The sequence below is a fragment of the Xiphophorus maculatus genome, chromosome 13 (assembly GCF_002775205.1).
Source record: "Xiphophorus maculatus strain JP 163 A chromosome 13, X_maculatus-5.0-male, whole genome shotgun sequence".
NCBI lineage: Eukaryota > Metazoa > Chordata > Actinopteri > Cyprinodontiformes > Poeciliidae > Xiphophorus > Xiphophorus maculatus.
In genome coordinates this window covers 22,406,567-22,426,841 of record NC_036455.1, presented here as the reverse complement: position 1 = coordinate 22,426,841, position 20,275 = coordinate 22,406,567, and the positions used below count along the sequence as shown (strand labels likewise).

At 39.5% G+C, this 20,275-nt stretch overlaps 1 protein-coding gene across 1 annotated transcript in view; it reads left to right on the top strand.

The window, feature by feature from the left end:
• The window catches only part of LOC102234676 (copine-4), a 35,408-nt gene extending 17,728 nt beyond the window's left edge, over window positions 1-17,680 (top strand). Inside the window, exons 8-16 of the mRNA XM_005797305.2 lie at window positions 3,504-3,605; window positions 3,797-3,883; window positions 6,525-6,584; window positions 6,687-6,820; window positions 8,497-8,551; window positions 8,799-8,850; window positions 9,378-9,511; window positions 9,862-10,098; window positions 14,609-17,680. Coding sequence (XP_005797362.1) covers window positions 3,504-3,605; window positions 3,797-3,883; window positions 6,525-6,584; window positions 6,687-6,820; window positions 8,497-8,551; window positions 8,799-8,850; window positions 9,378-9,511; window positions 9,862-10,098; window positions 14,609-14,740 — 993 coding nt within the window. The 3' untranslated portion in view covers window positions 14,741-17,680. The remainder of the gene's footprint in view (window positions 1-3,503; window positions 3,606-3,796; window positions 3,884-6,524; window positions 6,585-6,686; window positions 6,821-8,496; window positions 8,552-8,798; window positions 8,851-9,377; window positions 9,512-9,861; window positions 10,099-14,608) is intronic.
• Window positions 17,681-20,275: the final 2,595 nt, after the last annotated feature.

Below are 20,275 nucleotides of genomic sequence, written 5' to 3'. Positions count from 1 at the left end.
GGAAACATCAATGCACTATGATGTTAGCTCCAGTTTAAACTCATCACCACAAAAGACAAAAATCTTTGCCAATATTTGCCTGTGTTAGTTGCATCTATATTTGCCAGTACAATAGTCCAATAAAGTTAGAAGTGTACTTCTTCCATTAATCTGCAGCTGCATCATTTGCTCCCATCAAACCCACAGCTGGTCTCACTCCTTGCTCACAGCAGGTTCTGCAGAGTAAAAAACTGAATTGTAGTGCAAAACCCACAATCTTTTTTTTTTCTTTTTGTGGTCCCTTTCTATTTGAGAAATTGCTGACAAAGGCCTTGAACTCTTTTGAATCTAAGCATCCTAAGTTAAACGTTTGCTAAAAACGTTTATGACACTAATAATAAATCCACCCATTAGAAATCATTCTATTGGTTGGAAACTGGCCATCAGTTTTAATTTTATCTTTCATACCAGATCTATTTTCTCTGTGTATATACACCCCACCAAAACAACAAACCCTAGACTGTATTAGATCTGCTTTTTGTTGTGAAGTTTTTCAAGGCTTACTCAGCTCCAGTCCATCTTTCTTCTTATTTACTGAGACTTTTTCAAAGTAGAATTAGATTGAACCACACAATGACTCGTGCTTGAAGGAAACTAAAGCATGATGCGATTTTTAGATTCAGGCCTTTTCACAGCTCAGTTGTACCATGTGGGAGGGACACATGCTACAAAGAAACTATGATGCTACCAGTGCCATAGGTGCACACAACTATTTAAACACTTTTAATCCGCAGATAAATATATACTTAAATGTACCTTTGCAAAATGCGTAAGTAGGTCTGTCAGTTTGGCACTTGGCTCGGTTTGGGTGCAGCTGTCCATTTTATTTAATGGGCTCAGTGGTCATCTTAAACTCTCACCTTCTCTCGCCTGCGCAATGCTGCACATCAGCTGTGAACATTTATTCTCCTCATGAATAAACATGAACTTGTTCATTAATTATTCAAAGGCTTCTTAACTCTGCGTGGCTCCTGACAGCAGGAGAAAGGGCTTGCACACTCTGAAACGTACATGGATGCCATTGACCATTGCTTCCAGGACTACCTGTTTGAAGCATCACAGCAATAGTTAGAAACGGCAGGGCAAAGATTTCTATTCAGTCCAGAACTTTACTTTCACCAGGGTCTTTAAGTGACCAATGCATAAATGCATAACTCTCCTCTGTGGAGTCTGGCTGCCTCTTTCTTTGTACTTCTTCTTACTCGTTTCTTCACCTCCCTACCCTTCCCTCTCTCCCCACTCTCATTGGTTTCTCTCTCTCACCACCAGTTAGTATTCAGTGAATGGAACAGAGCTTCTTCATTTTTTCATTAGTCCTTCGCACAGCCTCTCTGCCTCTTGAAGTGAAGCATGGCTCCAAAAGCAAGAACTCCCTTCCCTTCTACAAGGAAATTACTAACAACAACAACAACAACAAAAAACACAAATTATGAGACACACGTAAAGACAAAAAAAAGAGCATGCACACTTCAGGTGCAGGCTCTCAACAGCTTAAGTGGGAGACAGGAAATAAGAGGATTATTGCTGGTCCTTGTTTTTAATCACCACAGCTGTACTGGTTCAAATTGCTGGTGGTTGGTTTGACCTAAAAGGCAAGAGGGTCACAGGATTTACAGTAAATTAGCTCTCCAGCAGAACAGACCCAAGAATCCTCTGGATATAAGTGTTAAATCAAAAATCTACTCTCTAGGATGTCATTGAACACCGTACCTCAGTGGAAAAACCCATATCTCCTTACAATTTTTATTGTTTTTTTCTGGTACACCTTGCTGGAGCCAGCTTGTACCACATTTTGCCTTCAGAAATATTTTAATGTGGGGTGACTGTAGTTCAGTGGTAGTCACTTTGCAATCGCAAGGTCATAGGTTTGATTCCAGCTTCCTCCTGACAAGGCACTTAACCTGAAGTCGCCTCCTGATCTGTGGGGGTGAATGGGTGAATGTATCCGTAGTATAAAGAGCTGTGGTCAGAATAACTGGAAAGGTGTTATATAAACTATGTCCATTTAATTCTTTGTGGCATAACAACCAAATGAGGCAAGTCTCAAAGGTGCTCTATTGGGATTGAGTTCTCTTGAGTTTGGAAGCAACTGGAGTACAATGAAATCATCTTCATGAGAAGATTAGAGCTTTACAACATGACACATGAGACTGGAAGTAGCCATTAAGAGAAACTGGTCATAAAGGGATTGACGTGGTCAGCAACAATAGGCTGTAGTGTTTGAGCAATGAAAAGTTGAGGAACTAAAGGTGTGCCAATAAAATGTTCCTTACACCACAACTTCACCAAAGGAAGCTTAAACTGCTGGTAAATGCCAGGATGGATCCATGCAATCATTAGGTTTGCACCAACTTTTGATCTTGTGATGTTAATGTTGTACCTTAAATTGAGGCTCTTTAGATGAAGCAGCATTTACACAATGTAGCATTGTCCGAAATTCTGTGGAAATTGAGGTCTCAGTTTCTTGTTAGTCGAAAGGAGTGAGACCTGACATTATCTTCTGTTGCTGTAGCCCTTCTGCTTCCAGGTTGGACATTTTCTGCTTAGAAAGTTGATATTTATAAATATTAACAGTCACCTTTCTATTATCTTAAACCTGTCTGCCTTTTTTAATCTGACAGCTATCATCAATCAAGGTATTTTTCCCCATGCTGCTGTGGCTTTTTTCTTTTTTTCTTTTTTTGACAGTCTCCTGTCACTTATTTCCCCTTTGTTTACCATTCTGATACTAAGTTAGAACTTTAGTTATCTTCCTTTTAGTTAGACAGCTAACTTCACTGAGTGTCTAATTCACTATTTCTGTTAACGAGCTATTCAACATGAAAATGCCAAATAAACCGATATTATATGTAGCAGCATATTTCTAATCAAACAAGCCACTCAAAGCACTTCAAACTAGAGCCCCATTTACTCAGTCAAGCTCACCAACACACTCACATTAACACACCAATATGCGGATCAGTAGGGAGCTTTGTCTATGTGCCTGGTGGCAGCTGAAAGCTGTAATGGAACCCATGACTTCGGGTTTGCGAGAAAACTATTTTCCCACCATGTTACTGTCACATTTGATGCAACTGTAAAAAAATATGTGCCTAATAAAGTGGCCTGTGTGCGTCTGTATACATAAAAGTCTTTTGTCATGTTTTGAAATGATCAGATTGCTTCTTTGTGAGGTGTTGGAGCTTTGTCCTCTGACCCGGTTTTGATTGTAGTCATTTATATCGCAAAATAGCTCCTCTGAGAGAGAAAAAAACTATTACGTCTAAACCCTGACACTCATATAGCCGTCTCTAAAGCCTCTCAGCATCGTCAGATTAATATTTCACTGCTCCATGGCCCCCCCACCAACTCCATCAATCATTCAGCATGGCATTTCTTTGCAGACCTGTGGGTGCATGTGTGGATGCTCTGGTAGCAGTTCTTCTCACCACGTGTTCCTGTGTGTGCTTTTGTTTCTGCGCTAGTGCACGGTTTGGGACTGGGACTCCAATGGCAAACATGACTTTATTGGAGAGTTTCAAACCACGTATAAGGAGATGATGAGGGCAGAGCAGGAGGGCAAGCAGGTAAGAAAATGCACGTTCAAAATCAAAGCTTTGGCTTGTATGTGCTCTGCATGTAATTAGGCATGCGGCTTCCTCTGTGCTCCCTCCGCACCACATTTAAATAATTTCTTGTGTAACAATATCCAGAAAGTGCCTTAAAACACCCTCAAGTGCAAAGCACCCAGCACCGCCACCTTCTTGTCTTTTCTCAGATTCAGTGGGAATGCATCAACCCCAAATATCAGATGAAGAAGAAGAATTACAGAAACTCTGGAACTGTCATGCTCAACCACTGCAAGGTAATTTGCACAGCATAATCCTGATCGGCATCTTCTAATGCTTGTGTGCTTCTTGTGGTCATGATTGAAACAAACGACGAGGGCAAGAACTGTTTTGGTGATTAGTTGTTATGTCTTTAAAATGTCCTGTAATTCAGAGCTTAACATAATGTCAAGATTGCATCCCTGTTTAACAAAAGTATGCTTTTTCACAATTTCTCACATAAACCTAATATAATAAGATATTTTGGGGGGTGTTATGTAACAGACCTACACAAAGCAGTGTAAAACTATGAAGTGAAAGCAAACTGATTTGTGGTTTTGATTTTTTTTAATTGAAAAAAATAATCTGAAAATCATGGCCTTTCATTTGGCTGTAACCCCTTTTTCTCTGGTACCCATAGTTAAAATCCATTGCCTTATGTATAATTAGTAAGTAGAGCCCACCTGTGTATAATTTAATCTGTTTGAAAGAATCACAAAGATCAGGAACACAGCAGACAAATAAGGGAAATAATTCATTTAGAAGTTAAAAGCAGGGTTAAGTTATAAAATAATCTCATGGGAATTGAACATCTCACAAAGCATTGTTTCTTCCCTCATGCACAAATAGAGAGTGTGGCACAGTTGGACATCTACTGAACTCAGGCTGGGCAAGGAGAGCATCGATTAGAGAAGCAGCCAAGAGGCATGTGGTAACTCTGGACAAGCTGTACAGATCACTAGCTTGCAGAGGAGAATCAGTTTAAACTACCCACAGTATCCACAAATGTGATATTATGGATACGTTGCAAGAAGAAAGCCATTGTTATATGAAAACCATAGAAACAAATTTCACAGCTTTCTACAAGAGATTCATAGGGCACAGTAAACATGTGGAAGAAAGTGCCTTAGAGACCTAAACTGGACTTTTTGGCCCACATACAAATTATTCTTTTTGTGATGGAAAAGTCACACTAAGCGACACCCTGTGCACATCCACCCTATTGTGAAACATGGAGCATTGTACAATAGGGACGCTTTCCCAGACAAGCTGTCCACTCTGACTGAGCTGGAGCTAATTTGTGGAGAAGAATGGGCAAAAATTCTCTAGATGCCATAACTGGTTGAGGCACACCAAAAGAGTTGAAATAAAAGGTGATTCAACAAAGCGGACTGAGGCAGGTTGAATCCAAACACTACACTTTTTAAAGTTTTGTTTGTTTTTTTTTATTTTAAAAACCATGAATACTTTTCCTTCTACTTCACTGTTGGAAACTATTTTACACATAAAATCCCAATAAAACACGCTGAAACGTGCTTGTAATGTGACAAACTGTGGAAATGTTCAACAGGTGTGAATACTTTTATACAGACATTTACTTGAGGCATCCCTGTCTTCTGGCACTTTTTACTGGCTAATTGTCTGCTGCTTTGAGAAGACCATGTTCTTTCTGCAACATGTACTAAAAAGAGCTTTAGATGCATATGAATGCATCAGTGTCAGTAGCGGGCTGTCCAGATTAGGCAAACAAGCAGATTTTCTTGCATTTTTGGCTCATAAAGAGAGGATGACCAGAGCCAAGCACGCTCTGGGACACTGAGATAATCTACATGACACCCAAAGGGATCTAAGTTGGATTTCTCTATTTCTCTCTTATTTATTCTTTTCTTCCATTAATCCAACCATTTTGTAAAATTGTGTGGTAAACCTGTTATTTGTCATTATATAGTTTGAACAAAATATTTTAAAAAATTAGCAACTTAACTTGATGTCAGTGTTATAAAATATACTGTCAAGTGGCTGGATGAAAATAAAAACTGTGCATTTTGCTCCACTGTCATAAACCCAGCATGCTAGAGACTACATGTTAATATTACTTTCAATTCATGGACAATGACATTGACTTACTGGTTGTTTTCCATTTATTGCATCTTCATACTTCCCAGTAGATGTAACTAGAAAACATATTTCTTTGACCTTTCAATCCCACGACTCTTCTCCCCGTTTTCTGGGCTCATGAATGCACCATCCTGCCTGGGGTCCTATCTGGACTGCAATGTGGGGCCTGAGGACATGTCAGCAGAGTGGAGATATCCAAATGTTCCCCCGGAGCGGCCTACTAGAGCGCTCCAATCCAAATGTATTTTTGTGCTGGTGGCTACCAGAATGACCTAACTGTTGCTTTGGCTGATGCAAGCGTATGATAATATTTGGAAATTAACATTGCACCTGTTTAGTGGTGTCAATATGATCTGGCTGCTAGCTGGTAAAACAATGCTCTCTCTCAATGCTGTTTACACATCTTTGCCAGGAGTGCCAGTAATCGTGGCTGGCACCATCAAATGAACCGATTCCCCTCTTCCAAAACGCTCCATCTTGTTCCAGTCAGCACGTACTCAGTCTGTTTCTTTGTCAGTTTTGATAAAACACAATTTTGTTGTTTACCCAGCAACTCATAGTAATACGTTTAATGTCATTGGCTGTACCTTTTTGTTAATATGCAACCATGTGTTCATTGTACTCTGCATATTTCGTTATCACAATTTATGTGGAAAGCCAGTTTGAGCCTGTTAGGGAAGCACTTCTCCCACCGAGACAGTAACCACTATCCATCTGTCTTTTCATACCCCATGAACAATTCATGACCACAGCCTTAATTAAAGTGATTTCTCCTGACAGATCATCAAAATGTACTCCTTCCTGGATTACATCATGGGAGGCTGCCAGATTCAGTTCACGGTAAGACATCCAGGACACAGTGATTGATATTTGCACTTGTGCGCTCCATCGCTAATTTCTGCTCACTCGTGCTTTGTGACTGTTTTTATTTTTCTGTCACAGGTGGCCATAGACTTCACAGCATCCAATGGGGATCCAAGAAATAGCTGCTCTCTCCATTACATCCACCCCTACCAACCCAACGAGTACCTCAAAGCATTGGTGGCTGTAGGGGAGATCTGTCAGGACTATGACAGGTGAAGCAACTTGCAGTTGTAGTGTTTGGCTTTACATCTAAAATCCTTGACAGAGTTTTTACTTTGTGCTATACAGTGTCTATGATTGGCCAATACTAAGAAGCCCCTAAATATGACGTGAAACTAAAAAGTACATTAATAAAAGAGATGTACTTTTCAATCAAGAAAATCAAAAAAAGTTTGGGTTTTTTTGGTATGCATTTGTATTCTATCAATTTATAGAGCAACCTCCCATTGCAGTAACAGCAGCCAAACTTTGAGGAATGTCCCAACAATCTTCAACAACTAAAAACTGTCCATTCTTGTATGCAAATTAACCCAAGCTCAGTCAAGTTCAATTTAAGTTAATTCAGTTTATTTATGTAGCTCCAATTCACAACAAATGTCATCTCAAGGCATTTTACAAAAAAAATCACTTCAATTCAACCACACTTGCATTCCAATTGATTCTAGTTATCAAACACTACAGTATTCTCAGTTAATTATTCAAAGTAATTAAAAAAAATTCTATTTAAGGAAACCCGGCGGATTGCATCAAGTCATTGTTGGACTTGATGATGGATGGAGAATATCTGTAAATATCTATTTTAAAGGACTACCACAGATTTTCAATTGAATTTGGATTTATGCTTTGTGTTAGATCTGTTCTAACACAAAATATGCTTTGATCTAAACTATTTCTTCGCAGCTGTGGTTCTGTGTTGAGGGTTCATTGTCATGCTGGAAGTAAAACCTCTGCCCCACTCTCAAGCCTCCAACAGATTTTCTTTCAGTGTTGCCTTGTATCCAGCTTCACCCAGATTCCAATTAACTCTGACCAGCTTTTCCATCCCTGCTGTAAGAAAAAAAAAAAGCATTTCCACACATTAGTGGTGGTTTTGGATATGGCCCTTATGCATTCTTCTCCACGGTGGCATTGGCAATTGTGTAATGAGAAAGTTTTCTATTGCTTTGCCTTGTCAGTGGGGAGTTGCCACCCCTAAATGTTTAGTAGGCGTCCCCTGCTGGCTGCTAAGAATAGCGAGATTAGCCAACATGCTTTGTGTGGGACTGCGATGCATTTTATCTCTTCCTAGAATCTCTCATAATTTCCTGTGTTTTGTCTAGTTGGGCTTTGGTGGGGAGGTAGAAGCTCCCTCAAAGTACTATTAAGAAGACGCACCACTGTTGGGGATTGTGGTTATGGGTGATGATAGGTTTTAGCTCTCTGGCACAGATAGCGCTTTAAATGTAGGAATAAATGTTCACTTTAGATTTTTCCCTATGGCTTGTTGGACTTGATCAGTTTTGTTATTGCCACCCAATAGCAATAACAAAATAGAGCCAAGATTTATAAAGTGCATGACTTTTAACTTCTTCACAAGTGTATTATTTCTGACCTGTCTACTGTCTCTTTGTTTTCCTAATGCTCTTTGTTTATTAAAGTTATCTAAAAAACAAACAAACAAAAAAACATCTATTTTACCTCTGAAGGCAATGTAACCTTATTTATTTGATGTGCTGTTTCGTGTCAGTCTACCATATAAAAACCAAATAGCACACTGAATTTTGTATTTGTAGCGTGCAAATGTAAATTAATTAAAAAGGCGTATATAATTATTATTATATTTTTTTACTATTTTCTCTCTCTCTCTCTCTCGGTTTTCAGTAATTTGTGTCTCATTCCTTTTCTGCAGTGATAAAATGTTTCCTGCGTTTGGTTTCGGAGCTCTGATACCACCGGATTTCAAGGTAAGAAACCAGAGTTGCACGCTTGTCTACTCAGTGAAGCAAGGGGAGTTCTGGATGGTTCAGATTAAATTTTAAACCTCCTTTGGAGGTGCCGCTTACTTTTGATCAGCATGAAAGCAGAAATTGTGCGTCAGACCTGTAAACTGGACTAGACACATTGTGCTGAGCGATCGGTTTGTCGCAGCTGTTGAAGACCCTCTCTCCCCATCCTCTTCTCTCTCCTCTCTCTTCTCTTTCATGCCTGCAGGTTTCGCATGACTTTGCTGTGAACTTCGATGAGGAAAATCCAGAATGTGCTGGTGACTAAACGCATCTCAAACGCACATAGTTTTTCTCATTTTTAGATGCACCAAGACGGACTGACTGAAAGCACTATAGGCCTGTCTCCCTCACACATACACCACACACACATATGGCCACGCATGCACACATTACCACGCACGCCGACCAATGCAGCTGGGAGGTTTGTCACAATGCTGCAGGATGTATTTCAGGCTCAAAGACACAGAGAGAAGCAACACTAATCTGTATGTGTGAAATGGGCTTCTGTGCTCCTCTCCGCACATAGCAGCAGTCCCTGTTGCGATGGTGTGCTTGTGTGTCGCATCATGTGTTTGTGAGGACCATAAGGGAATGCTTTTCGAAAAATGCTCAGTCACCGTGCAGCGCAGTCACACACAGAGAGCCTGATTTATTCTAGCAGACACGTTTGCAAGTATGTGAACTTCAACTCTGCGAGGCCGGCGTGGGCGCAACTTACACACTGGTGGAAGGGGGGAAAACAAATAAACAAAGCGGCGAGAACCCACATATGTCTCTGTTGCAGGGATCCAAGGTGTGGTGGAGGCCTACCAGAATTGCCTTCCTAAAATCCAGCTGTACGGGCCCACCAACATCGCCCCAATCATCCAGAAAGTGGCCTCCTCTGCCTCCGAGGAGATGCACACCAAAGAGGCCATGGTGAGAGAGTGAATAGAACAGATGAAACATAGAATATATTTTTATTGCTGTGACCTTTTACTACTGATAGACAAGGAGAAATGGAAGTAAGGAAAAAGACAAAAAGTGACAGACGAGTTGAATGTAATAAACTGAAAAAGGAGATGTGCGTGTGTGTTTGAAGAGGGCTGATTGATATTAATTTAATTTCAGTCATAAATTTTAGAGCATGACTTTTCTCTGCATTAATGCCATCTGCTTCCCCCTGTCTCTCCGGTGGATTAGAATAGCTTTTATTTAAATCAGTCCCTGACAGGAAGTCACTTTTGAAACATCAGTTTCATTCCTCCCTTTTTACCTCGTCACTCCAGGAATACTTCATCCTGCTAATCCTGACGGACGGAGTCATCACAGACATGGCGGACACGCGGGAGGCCATCGTGCATGCCTCCCACCTCCCCATGTCGGTCATCATCGTTGGCGTGGGTAACGCCGACTTCACGGACATGCAGATCCTAGACGGCGACGACGGGATCCTGCGCTCCCCCAAGGGCGAGCCCGTTCTCCGGGACATCGTTCAGTTTGTCCCCTTCAAGGATTTCAAACACGTAGGTGTACATCACAAATACATGCAGTTGCACTCCCAGAAAACGCTGCCACTTTATCAAGCAACTATAAGGTTTGACTCACAAAAGTCCCACTATTATGTTATGTTACTCAAGGAATAATATTTGTCTTATTGCCTGTGCCTCTGAAAATATCTGATAATTTGGCAGATTTGGCTACATTATGCATTAACTTTTTGCTCCTCCCTAAATTTCCTTTTTCTGTCTTATTTTTCAAATTGGAGGCACCACTTGAATCTCCCCCTAATAAGCAAACTATCAGACAGTTCACTCTGCACCTGTGGCCATTAGGACAGCGCTGCTGCTGTGTGGGGTAAAAAAACCAAAACAAAGAAAAACAAATAATAAGTTGCCAATGTTCTGCCCCGAACAGACCAGCTTTTTGGAAGGCTTTCCGCACATCCTGATAGGCAAAAATCCCCCTGGTCACAATCCACTTTTATTTGTCAAGCAGAGAAGTTCCCAAAGACTTTTATAACGATAGATTGTTTTTGTTCTCTAGTTTAGAGAGGCGAATTAGTCAAGAAGGATAAAGATCAGACAAGAGAGGGTGGGCAGGTTATTTAGTTCTCCTGGAAGCCGTTGCTGGCATAAAGTTAGTGGAGAAACAATTTAGATTTGGAACTTTTGTTAGGAGAGGAGTAAATACCCAACTTTAGGTACTATGGCATTTGTACTTTTTTTTAAACACCGGGTTTATTATTATCATTATTAGTAACTTATATATTCTGAATTTTACTTGGTGTAATTAGGCTCTAAACACACAATACATGACGGAAAAAATAAATGACAATCTTGTATTTTACTTTCTGTAACTGTTGAGAAATCTACCTTAAAATAATACATTCACTTTAACCACAATATTGTAGCATTTAAAAAAAAATTTTTTTTTGGATATATACGACACTGAACCACAAAGCAATAGTTTGATGGGGATATTTGAAAATTAAGACAGCCACTTACATTTTTATGTTGAAACAACAGGCTAGACTTTGCAATGTAGAAAATGTTATTAGATTTTATTTCAAAAGTGAATTTTCGGGCACTTTCAAGAGCCAGAGCTACTTAAGCCTAAAAGAAACATGATTTGGTATAAGAGGCAAATAAAAGTAAGTTTATTTTTTTAACTTGGATGAGTATCAACTCAAAAAGTAGTCTTGAATACATTTGTTAAATGCCATGTACATCTTCTTATTAGTATTGCTTGTGCATATATGATATATATTTGTGAGACTCAGCTTTTGAAGGTAGGACATTTGTTGCGCTTACACTTAAAATTACGGGATTTTCTCCCTCCCCCAATATGGGTGTAATATGCTTGCCAGTCTCATCAAAACACATCAGGTCTCCGCTTCCTTGAGTGTTTGTGTGTTCATGTTCATTTGTGTTTACGTCTTTTCCTCTCCACTGGCATTAATTTTGCTTGGCTCTGACCAGATGGATTTGGCGGGGTCCGTTATGGTGAGTTTGGCCTGTGACAAGCTGAGAAATTAAGCAATTATATCCCATCGCATCAGTAAGTTAAGGAGAGGGAACATGTACCGAGTGTTTGAGGAGGGAGAATTGGCCAGAGAGGAGAGGCGATGAATATTGTGGAGGGAGATGAAGGAGGGAGACAGCTCGCTAGAGATGGCATTCGAGGGGGTCAGCTGGAGACCAGAGCTAAAGACAAAAGAGAGCGAGGGAGTGTGTGACAGAGGTGGAGAGGTGATTTTCTGCTCCGTCGTCTCTTTTCAGAAGGGATTAGGAGGACGGAGCTGCTGGGTGACAGGCGGAGTGGGGGATAACAGGTAGGCAGGAGCGGAGGAACGAGAGGAGGAGGGAGGCTAGAAATGACAGGAGGGGAATGGAGGAAGAAGAGGGTGAGGAGGCCTGGGTGAAGGCTCTTTGATGATGCATTGTCTCGTGGAATTATGTGAGATTGAGTACAACGGCCTCTCTGACTTTGAGGATTCAAAAGTCATGTGAGTCTGTCTGCTTGATTCCTGGTGTTCCTGAAAGCACTGAAAAATGGGACGATGACTGAAATTCTCAAAGTAACAACTACTTTTCAGTGTTTTCAGCATATCTTTGCAGATTTATTAGTTAAATATGAACAAAATGTTCTTGTATTTTCAGCTTATATTTATTTGGACTTATAAACCATAATTGATTTCTTTATACAGCACCTGCATAGAAAAAACAGGCTCTCTTGTAGTGTTTTAACTTGCCTTTGTTTTTTACTTTTCATACTTTCTGAAGGTCTTAACAGGTTTTAACTAACATTTCTGTTCAGTCATGGTACCTTACCTTTAGAGCATATTGTGCAGTGCATACTTACAAATAAGAGAATATGACAGAACAAGGTCAAAGAGAATGTCTGAGGAAAAATAAAAAATATCTAGAGCAGGTGAACTATATAAGAAAATCCCATGTTTAAAAAAACCCGGAAGAAATTCATGCAAAGAACACATTTCTTTGATAGCCACTTTACATCAATATTATCTATGCCATTTTCTTAGACATATAAATGTGAATTAAAATAGGTCAGAGAAAAACACCTGAAGGCCTCCAGAAAGCTTAGGAAATTAAATGATATATCCAGGCATTATATTACGGAAGAGGATTAGGGCCACCGAAAAAAAAAAAAAAAGAGAGTTCTGACTTTAAACTCAGAATTCTTTTTTTTTTCCGTGGCCCTAATCCTCTTCCGCAATATACTGTAAAACATGGTTTTACTAATTTAAAACACAGACAAGTCATATTTATTTATCATGTTTGACCGCCACATGTGGCTCTGGAACCACAGGTTGGAGACTTGTGACCTTAAGCGGTGGTTCCCAAATATATAAATATATAAATAAAACAAACATGACCCTACAACAACATCCAACATGGCTGCCTTGCATCTAGAACTGACTACTTTACAAAAACCAGTTTATTTATTTACACAACACAACAGACTAAGGTGAAAGATTCAAGAGCTTTCACTTTTAAGCAGAAGCTTAAAAGTGTCACAAATTTCATAAGCTATGTGACATTTGCTGTCACATAGCTTGTGAGAAGCAAATGTTTTAGCCTTCCTGGTATCTGCTGAAGTCAGCTCGGGGACTTCATTGCCAATTCAACAAAAAGTCCCAAATGCAAGTTAAAAAATGGCAGTTTATTTGGGTACAAAAGACTAAAACTACAAATGCAGATAAGTGCCAGACGCTGAAGTCTCACTTCCTGATTTTTAAGCATGATCTTTCTGCAACTAGGCATAATGTGTTCACCAATCAGAAAAAATAAATGAATAAATCAGGCTTTTGATCATCCAACCAGGGTTGGTCAAAATGAAAATAATCCAGTCCTAGTTACAAGCTGCTCACTAAGGCACACACACTGTGTGCACCAGTAGTATCAATAAACCTCCCATTCAAACGAAGGCAATAAATACAAAACAGACAAAAACATTGCAAATCAGATCAGGCGGAGAAGAAGAAAAACAACAATTATGCTTGTGTTTCCTGACTTCCCAACTGGGACACTTTATCACTATGGAACAATAAAGGAAAAATCTGCAGTGACATGGCAATGAGAAACCCATTTCTTTTCAGTTCTTTCCTTTCTTCTCACTAGACAAATTGCACTTTATTGCTCCATACGAGACTGCATTGAAAACTGCGTATACACACTGAAAGTTGAATGAATATTAGCCTGCTGCTGACGGGGAGATCTGAACATGCACGCATGCGTCTGTCTCACTGAGTGAGAGTCCGTTAAACACAAACCTTTAGCTAAGTAGCTCACATATATCAATAAATCATGACGCATAAAATAATAAAGTTGCGTTGCTGAGATTATGATGATGATAATAATGTCACACTGGATTTGTTTAATTCTACATTGTTACATGCCAGTGAAAAAAACTGACATTCCCAAGGTCAAACAAAGTAGCAGCTTATTGTCAAAATGACCTTCTTGGAGAAGAGGCCTGCATCAGCCCAGTTAAACTAAAGATCAATCTACATTGAGCAAACAAGAACAAACATAATCTCAGTACTGCGCATTATTAATTCCATGCAAAAGCAGAGTCTGTGGCTTAGTTTTTGTGCCATCGTTTACTTTCATGTTGTGTTAAGACAGCGCTTTTATGCAGAAGGGTGACAGGAGCTCAAAGAATATGATGCAATTCCTTTTTTTTTTGTTTTTGGCTGGGCTATTTTCCCTCCACACACACACACACACACACACACACACACACACGCACACCCACACACACACACACACACGTGTTGTGCACAAAAATCAAGTGACACCAGAGAACAAAAAAACAGAAAGCAAGAATATTTTAGAGGCTGTCAGACAATCTTGTCGGATCACTTCAGTCTCGGTGGTCTACACACAGTATAGCTTAGATTCTTCCCCTCAAGTTCTTAGAGTGGATGGTGTGTGTGTGTGGGAGTGTGTGTGCGAGTGTATTTGCTTGCATGTTTCAAACACATCTCCTCTTTGTCTCTGTTTTCTTCAGGCCTCTCCAGCTGCTTTGGCTAAGAGTGTTTTGGCCGAAGTTCCTAACCAAGTGGTGGATTACTACAACGCAAAAGGAATCAAACCTAAGTGTATATCGGACTACGAGTCCTCAAGAACCTTCAGCCCCTGACGATGTACAACATGCACATATGTATACATAACACTTTCATATACATACATAAGTTACAGGGGTGTAACAAAACATCCATTTAATGAAACAAGACCACACAAAGCAATGCAAAATAATGGATCCTCAAAAAGGAAGCACAATCCTTTTTTAGCAGTAGCTTGGGGGAGTCTAGGAATTGTTTTGCTTTAACAATCTGCCTTCCACAAGTCAGTAATTAATTTAAAATAATTCAGTCTGGCTATGACCAGTTCATATAATGAGGTTATTATGCTTATCAAATGACCGCTGGAAATAGGCAGCAGCCTCTCCACAACCCTGCAATGATAAATGGGTCCAGACAAAGCATGGATGGATGCTTGTTCATTTTGGGGGGCAGACGGGGAATTATAATTTCACTAAAGCAATAAATTTGTTCTTTTTTGTGCTGTAATTCCTAAAATCTTTGATTAGTCCTGAAACTGCTGATCATGCAGTTTCTTATCTTGCTGTGCATGCAGGTCTAAAGGTGAAGAAATTAAGCTAATTTTGTGGAACATTTGTCTTGTTATGCTTCCAAAGTGTGTTGCTTTTGATCCGCGTCTGTTTTGAATGGAGCGTGTATACTGGGATCAAGAGTGTGGAATTCACATTGTAATAACAAGTGGTCTGTTACTTTTGAAATCACATCATTGTATAGCTGTGGTGTGTTTTTATGCTGAAATATCCTCCAGCTGATCCAAATGAATTTTTAGTGCTGAATAAGTGCCCTTAGGTGGCCAGAAAAAAAATTGCCAAATAAATCAGATAGTAGTGTTGCATGAGATTTATTAGTATTATTCTTGGGATTTTGCACATTGAGTGGATCCAGTTAAAGTGGGCTGGTTATCTGGTTAGAATGTCCCCTGGATGCCTCTATGGGGATATGTCCTGGGTACGTCTTACCGGGTGGAGACCCAGAGGAAGACCCAGGACACGCTGGAGGTTCTAAGTTTTCTCGGCTGTCCTGGAAAGCCTTGGGATTCCCACAAAAAAGCTACCCCAAGTGGTTGTGGAGAGGGAAGTGTAGACCTCTCTGTTTTACCCTGTCTTGGATTAAGCAGAAGATGATGGATGGATGGGTAATTGCAGCAATATATGTGTAGCAGTGAAGTGCCGCATATGTGGCACACATGGCATGTGAGACCTGCAGCACCCATGCTGCTGAGTTTTTTGACATCTTTAGAAAAATCTGTACCTGCCTGGTTTACCTGGAAATCAAATTATGTATTCTATGGAGTAACATGTAAGAGGACAATGCTGGAGCATTATTTACCTTAGGCGGTGCATCTTCAGGTGCCATTGAAATTCTCCGCAGTTAAGCGGTAGTGTGACTGGGGGTGTTAACTTTAGCTCTATAATGAACCTGTGAAACAAACTCCAACTTTGCCATCATTTCTGGCACACAGTTAGCCTAAGATGCTCACAATGCTTCAGGAAATTGTTCAGATCTCATCTCTCACTGTTCCTGTGTTCTTTTGAGTACCTGAACGCTTTGTGATAAATAATTTAAAAGCTATAGACGCTTCTTCATTGGTTTTGTAACCAATGTCATCGGCAAGCCTGACAAACAGTCTTCATGATTGTTCACCACATCAGTTCATCTCAAAAACAACTTACTTTCCTATACTTTAAAGTTGCAGCCTTAAACATAGATAGCAGCTTCTGGTCAATGTGCAGGGCCCATGATAATAGCTTGGTTTTGCTTGACAAGACAAAAGGCACAAAATGAAACAAACTGGATAACACTTTGCAACCCTGGCTTCAATTCAGTGTGAAATATGTCATGTTTCGGTTTTGCTGGGGTCCCAAATGCAGACGAGGACAGAAGGAGCTTAGTAAATAAAGGATTTTGATAACACAACTCAGGAGACAAGAACAGACTGCCAGCAGCAGGCAGACAGTAGAGGATCTGACAATGGAGGAAATTGAACCAAGGAGTATTTATGGCACAGGGGTGAAATCACTTAACTCTATAACTACAAATATAAACATACGTAAATTACTAAAAACACTCTTACATCAACCACAATTACTAAGCTAAAGTCAAAGTCTGACTGATTTTGAAAATAAAGTGTTTTAATTCAGTGGAATTTCATAACCAGATCTTGTTACACCCCTGATAAGTTATATAAAATGCATCCAAATCTTGTACAATATATACATGTCTAAAAGCAGACATAAGCAAATACATATACACATCAATACAACATACTGTAGTCTAGCTGAGAGAATTAGCTTGTTATGGTAAAGCAATTTGAACTACTCCATTGATGACTATTGCATGTTTGGCCACAATGGCATCACTTGGGAAATTATTGCTATATACTGTATATTGAAAATGTATTTGTAGAAATATTAACAGTCTTCAGAACCGGCATGCATAGTCTGACCATATCCCACTGAAAGAAATGACACTTCTACCTTATTTAGATAACTAGCAAGTACAAAATGCTAAAGGTTCCCCAATATTTGAGGGGAAAAGCCTGAACATGAGCCTGAAAACTCCCTCCCCTCCCCAAATGCTTAGAATTAGCATTGCAAATGTTATTTGTGGGACTGGTGGCATTCGATTTAGTGTACTGCATGAATGCATGCATAATTCAGCTCCCACTAATATCCAATCTCGAGTAGCCGCTTGCTAGTTATGAAATAAAGTATCTCTGTCATTTGTGTGAAGCAGTGGGGTAATCTCGGGCATTTGGGGTTCTTTTTTTTACAGATTTGCTTGTGATTTTGCTAAATGGAAATGAATAACTAATGGATAATTGTAACAATTTCTTAATAACCTTCTTACATTGTAAAGAGTTTCAGGATGGTAGAAAAGCGTTTGTGGTAGAGTCTAATTTGTAAGCTGGAAATTGTTTCTTTTTTCTGTATCCTGCATGTTGGTGATAATAAAGATGATTTGGGTTTCTCACGTTGCGTTATCTTTTTTGTTAGTGTGTCTGTTTGTGTAAGATAGAGACAGAGAGAGACAAAAGAGAGAGAAAGGATTTGTTACTACGATAGAAATCTAAATCTTTTCAGAGAATCACACATATTTGTTTTCTTGATACCCCTAGAAAATCTAGCGCAACAGACTGACTTCAGAAATTACCAAATTGGTAAACAAATTCAGTCCTTGTCTAATTTATTTTGATTATATTACAGCTGTTCTGTGAAAACCTTAAAAATTTGATTATAAAATTATTGAACTAACACATCACATTAAAGACCAAGACGACAGAAAGATCAGGGACAAACGTGTCGACGTTAACTTAGATTTAGGTTATAAAACAGTATCCTAATCTTTGATCATCACTCGAGCAATGTCAAGCAACTCAAAATAAAAGTGTGATAGTAGTATCGCACAACTGTAATCATACAGAGACATGACCGTCCACCTAAACTGGCAGGTCAGCCAGGGGGAAAATTGATCAGAGAAGCAGCCAAGAGGCTCATGATTACTCGGAGGCAACAGCTCCAGTGTGAGTAACTGCTGAGAAGCTAAATATTATTTGTGCATTCCACAAATCTAACTTTTATTGAAGAGTGCTGAGGAAAAAAAATCTGTTCAATGCATGCCTTATAAAGTCTAGTTTACCCCCAAATTATGTTGGGAATAAAGTATGTACTCAGATCTTTACTTGTGAAGGTGAACTTGTGTAGTTGTTTTTGGTTTGCGTTTATCCAGCAGCAACGACACCATCACTAAGGACAGTAAATCTACAACCTGGCATGAGAAGACATCCCACACAAAAACAGTATTGTATTGGAGTACTTCACTCTTGGCATGCTGCAGGACTCTCAGTGTTTGTTCTCCAACCAAATAACTTTCATGATGTCTTTCATGATGCCTAAAGTAATCCATAGACAATAACTTTGCACCAAATTTTTGTCCATGTGTCATGGACAGAACATACTTTTAAGCCACCCTTTCTGTCATAATTATGTGGTCTTAATGTCTTCACTTAACTCTGCATGCAGATGCACTCACAATCACATTCTGCTAATGTTGAGCAACCTCTGCACTGTTGGCAACGTGATTCTGAGGTGTCCTTCCCTCAAGCAAATTGTCAACATGGGCCTTTTGGACAACACTGAGTTCTACTTCATTGTAACTCAATTTCTCAGCTGGAAGTCCTTCATTATAATTATGAATTTTTTTCTCCATTTTCCATCCATTTTCTGTTCACCCTTTGTCCCTAATGGGGTCGGGAGGGTTGCCGGTGCCTATCTCCAGCTACGTTCTGGGCGAGAGGCGGGGTTCACCCTGGACAGGGCGCCAGTCTGTCGCAGGGCAACACAGAGACAGACAGGGCAAACAACCATGCACACACACACTCACACCTAGGGAGAATTTAGAGAAACCAATTAACCTGACAGTCATGTTTTTGGACTGTGGGAGGAAGCCGGAGTACCCGGAGAGAACCCACGCATGCACAGGGAGAACATGCAAACTCCATGCCGGGCCGGGAATCGAACCCAGGACCTTCTTGCTGCAAGGCAACAGTGCTACCAACTGTGCCACTGTGCATTTTTTCTCAATAGCAAAATACTCTCCTTTCATGATAGCCATTGCTAAAATAAGAAGACATTGGTTGAACGATTAACAGAATGATTTCAGCTGGACTCAAACACAGCTTCACCCATGCTTACAATATGCTATGCTAGAAATTAAGTTAACTGATTTTATTATTTTAGTGCCCAGAGAGATGGTAAACACGATTTTTCCATTTAGACTCTAATTGCTTTTTTATACTGAGCCACCAACTCTATGAATAATGGTTTAAATTGCCTGAATCAGTGATTATATAAGTTCAAGGACAGATCTGTAGATTAAACCTCACATCTGAGGTATGTGTGCTTTGTTATAAAAGTAAATGCTGACAAAACCTTTTGCAATAAATTATTATGCATCTCCCTGTAAAAATAATCTCAAGGCATTGTGTAGTGTCAACACAAAAATGAACAGTAGACAAAAAAAATGCTTGGCTCTAAAAAAACACGTAGCCTATGCACAGTGACATCTTAGTAAATAATCTGGAACTTTGAGAGTGATGGAAGTGTCAATCAATATTGACACACACTTCTAAACATTTTATACACATTTCCTTTGCTATAATTAACACTGCCAACACAATTGACACCTTTCCAGACAACATATTCTTTCATTGTCTCCCACACAGACAATAAATATGCAAGAATAAATTATTGCACCAATCTCCACACAGATAATTAGGGGGAGCCGAACTTAGTCTGTCATTTGGGTACACTCTATGAATGTCTCATTCTGTGAAAAGGCCAATTAGTATTCAACAGAAGACCGGCTAACATCTATTTCTTATTTAGAGAATAGTCTGGAAACAGTAATGATGACCTAAGAGCTTCTAAGTTAATATATTTCAAACCAGTTGTAAATGGTCAATTCCTATTTTTCAACTTTTCTTTTATTTGACTTTCACACTAGAGTCAAACATATTATTGGAAATAACACAAAAGAAAAAAGAATACCTATATCCAAAGTACAATATAATA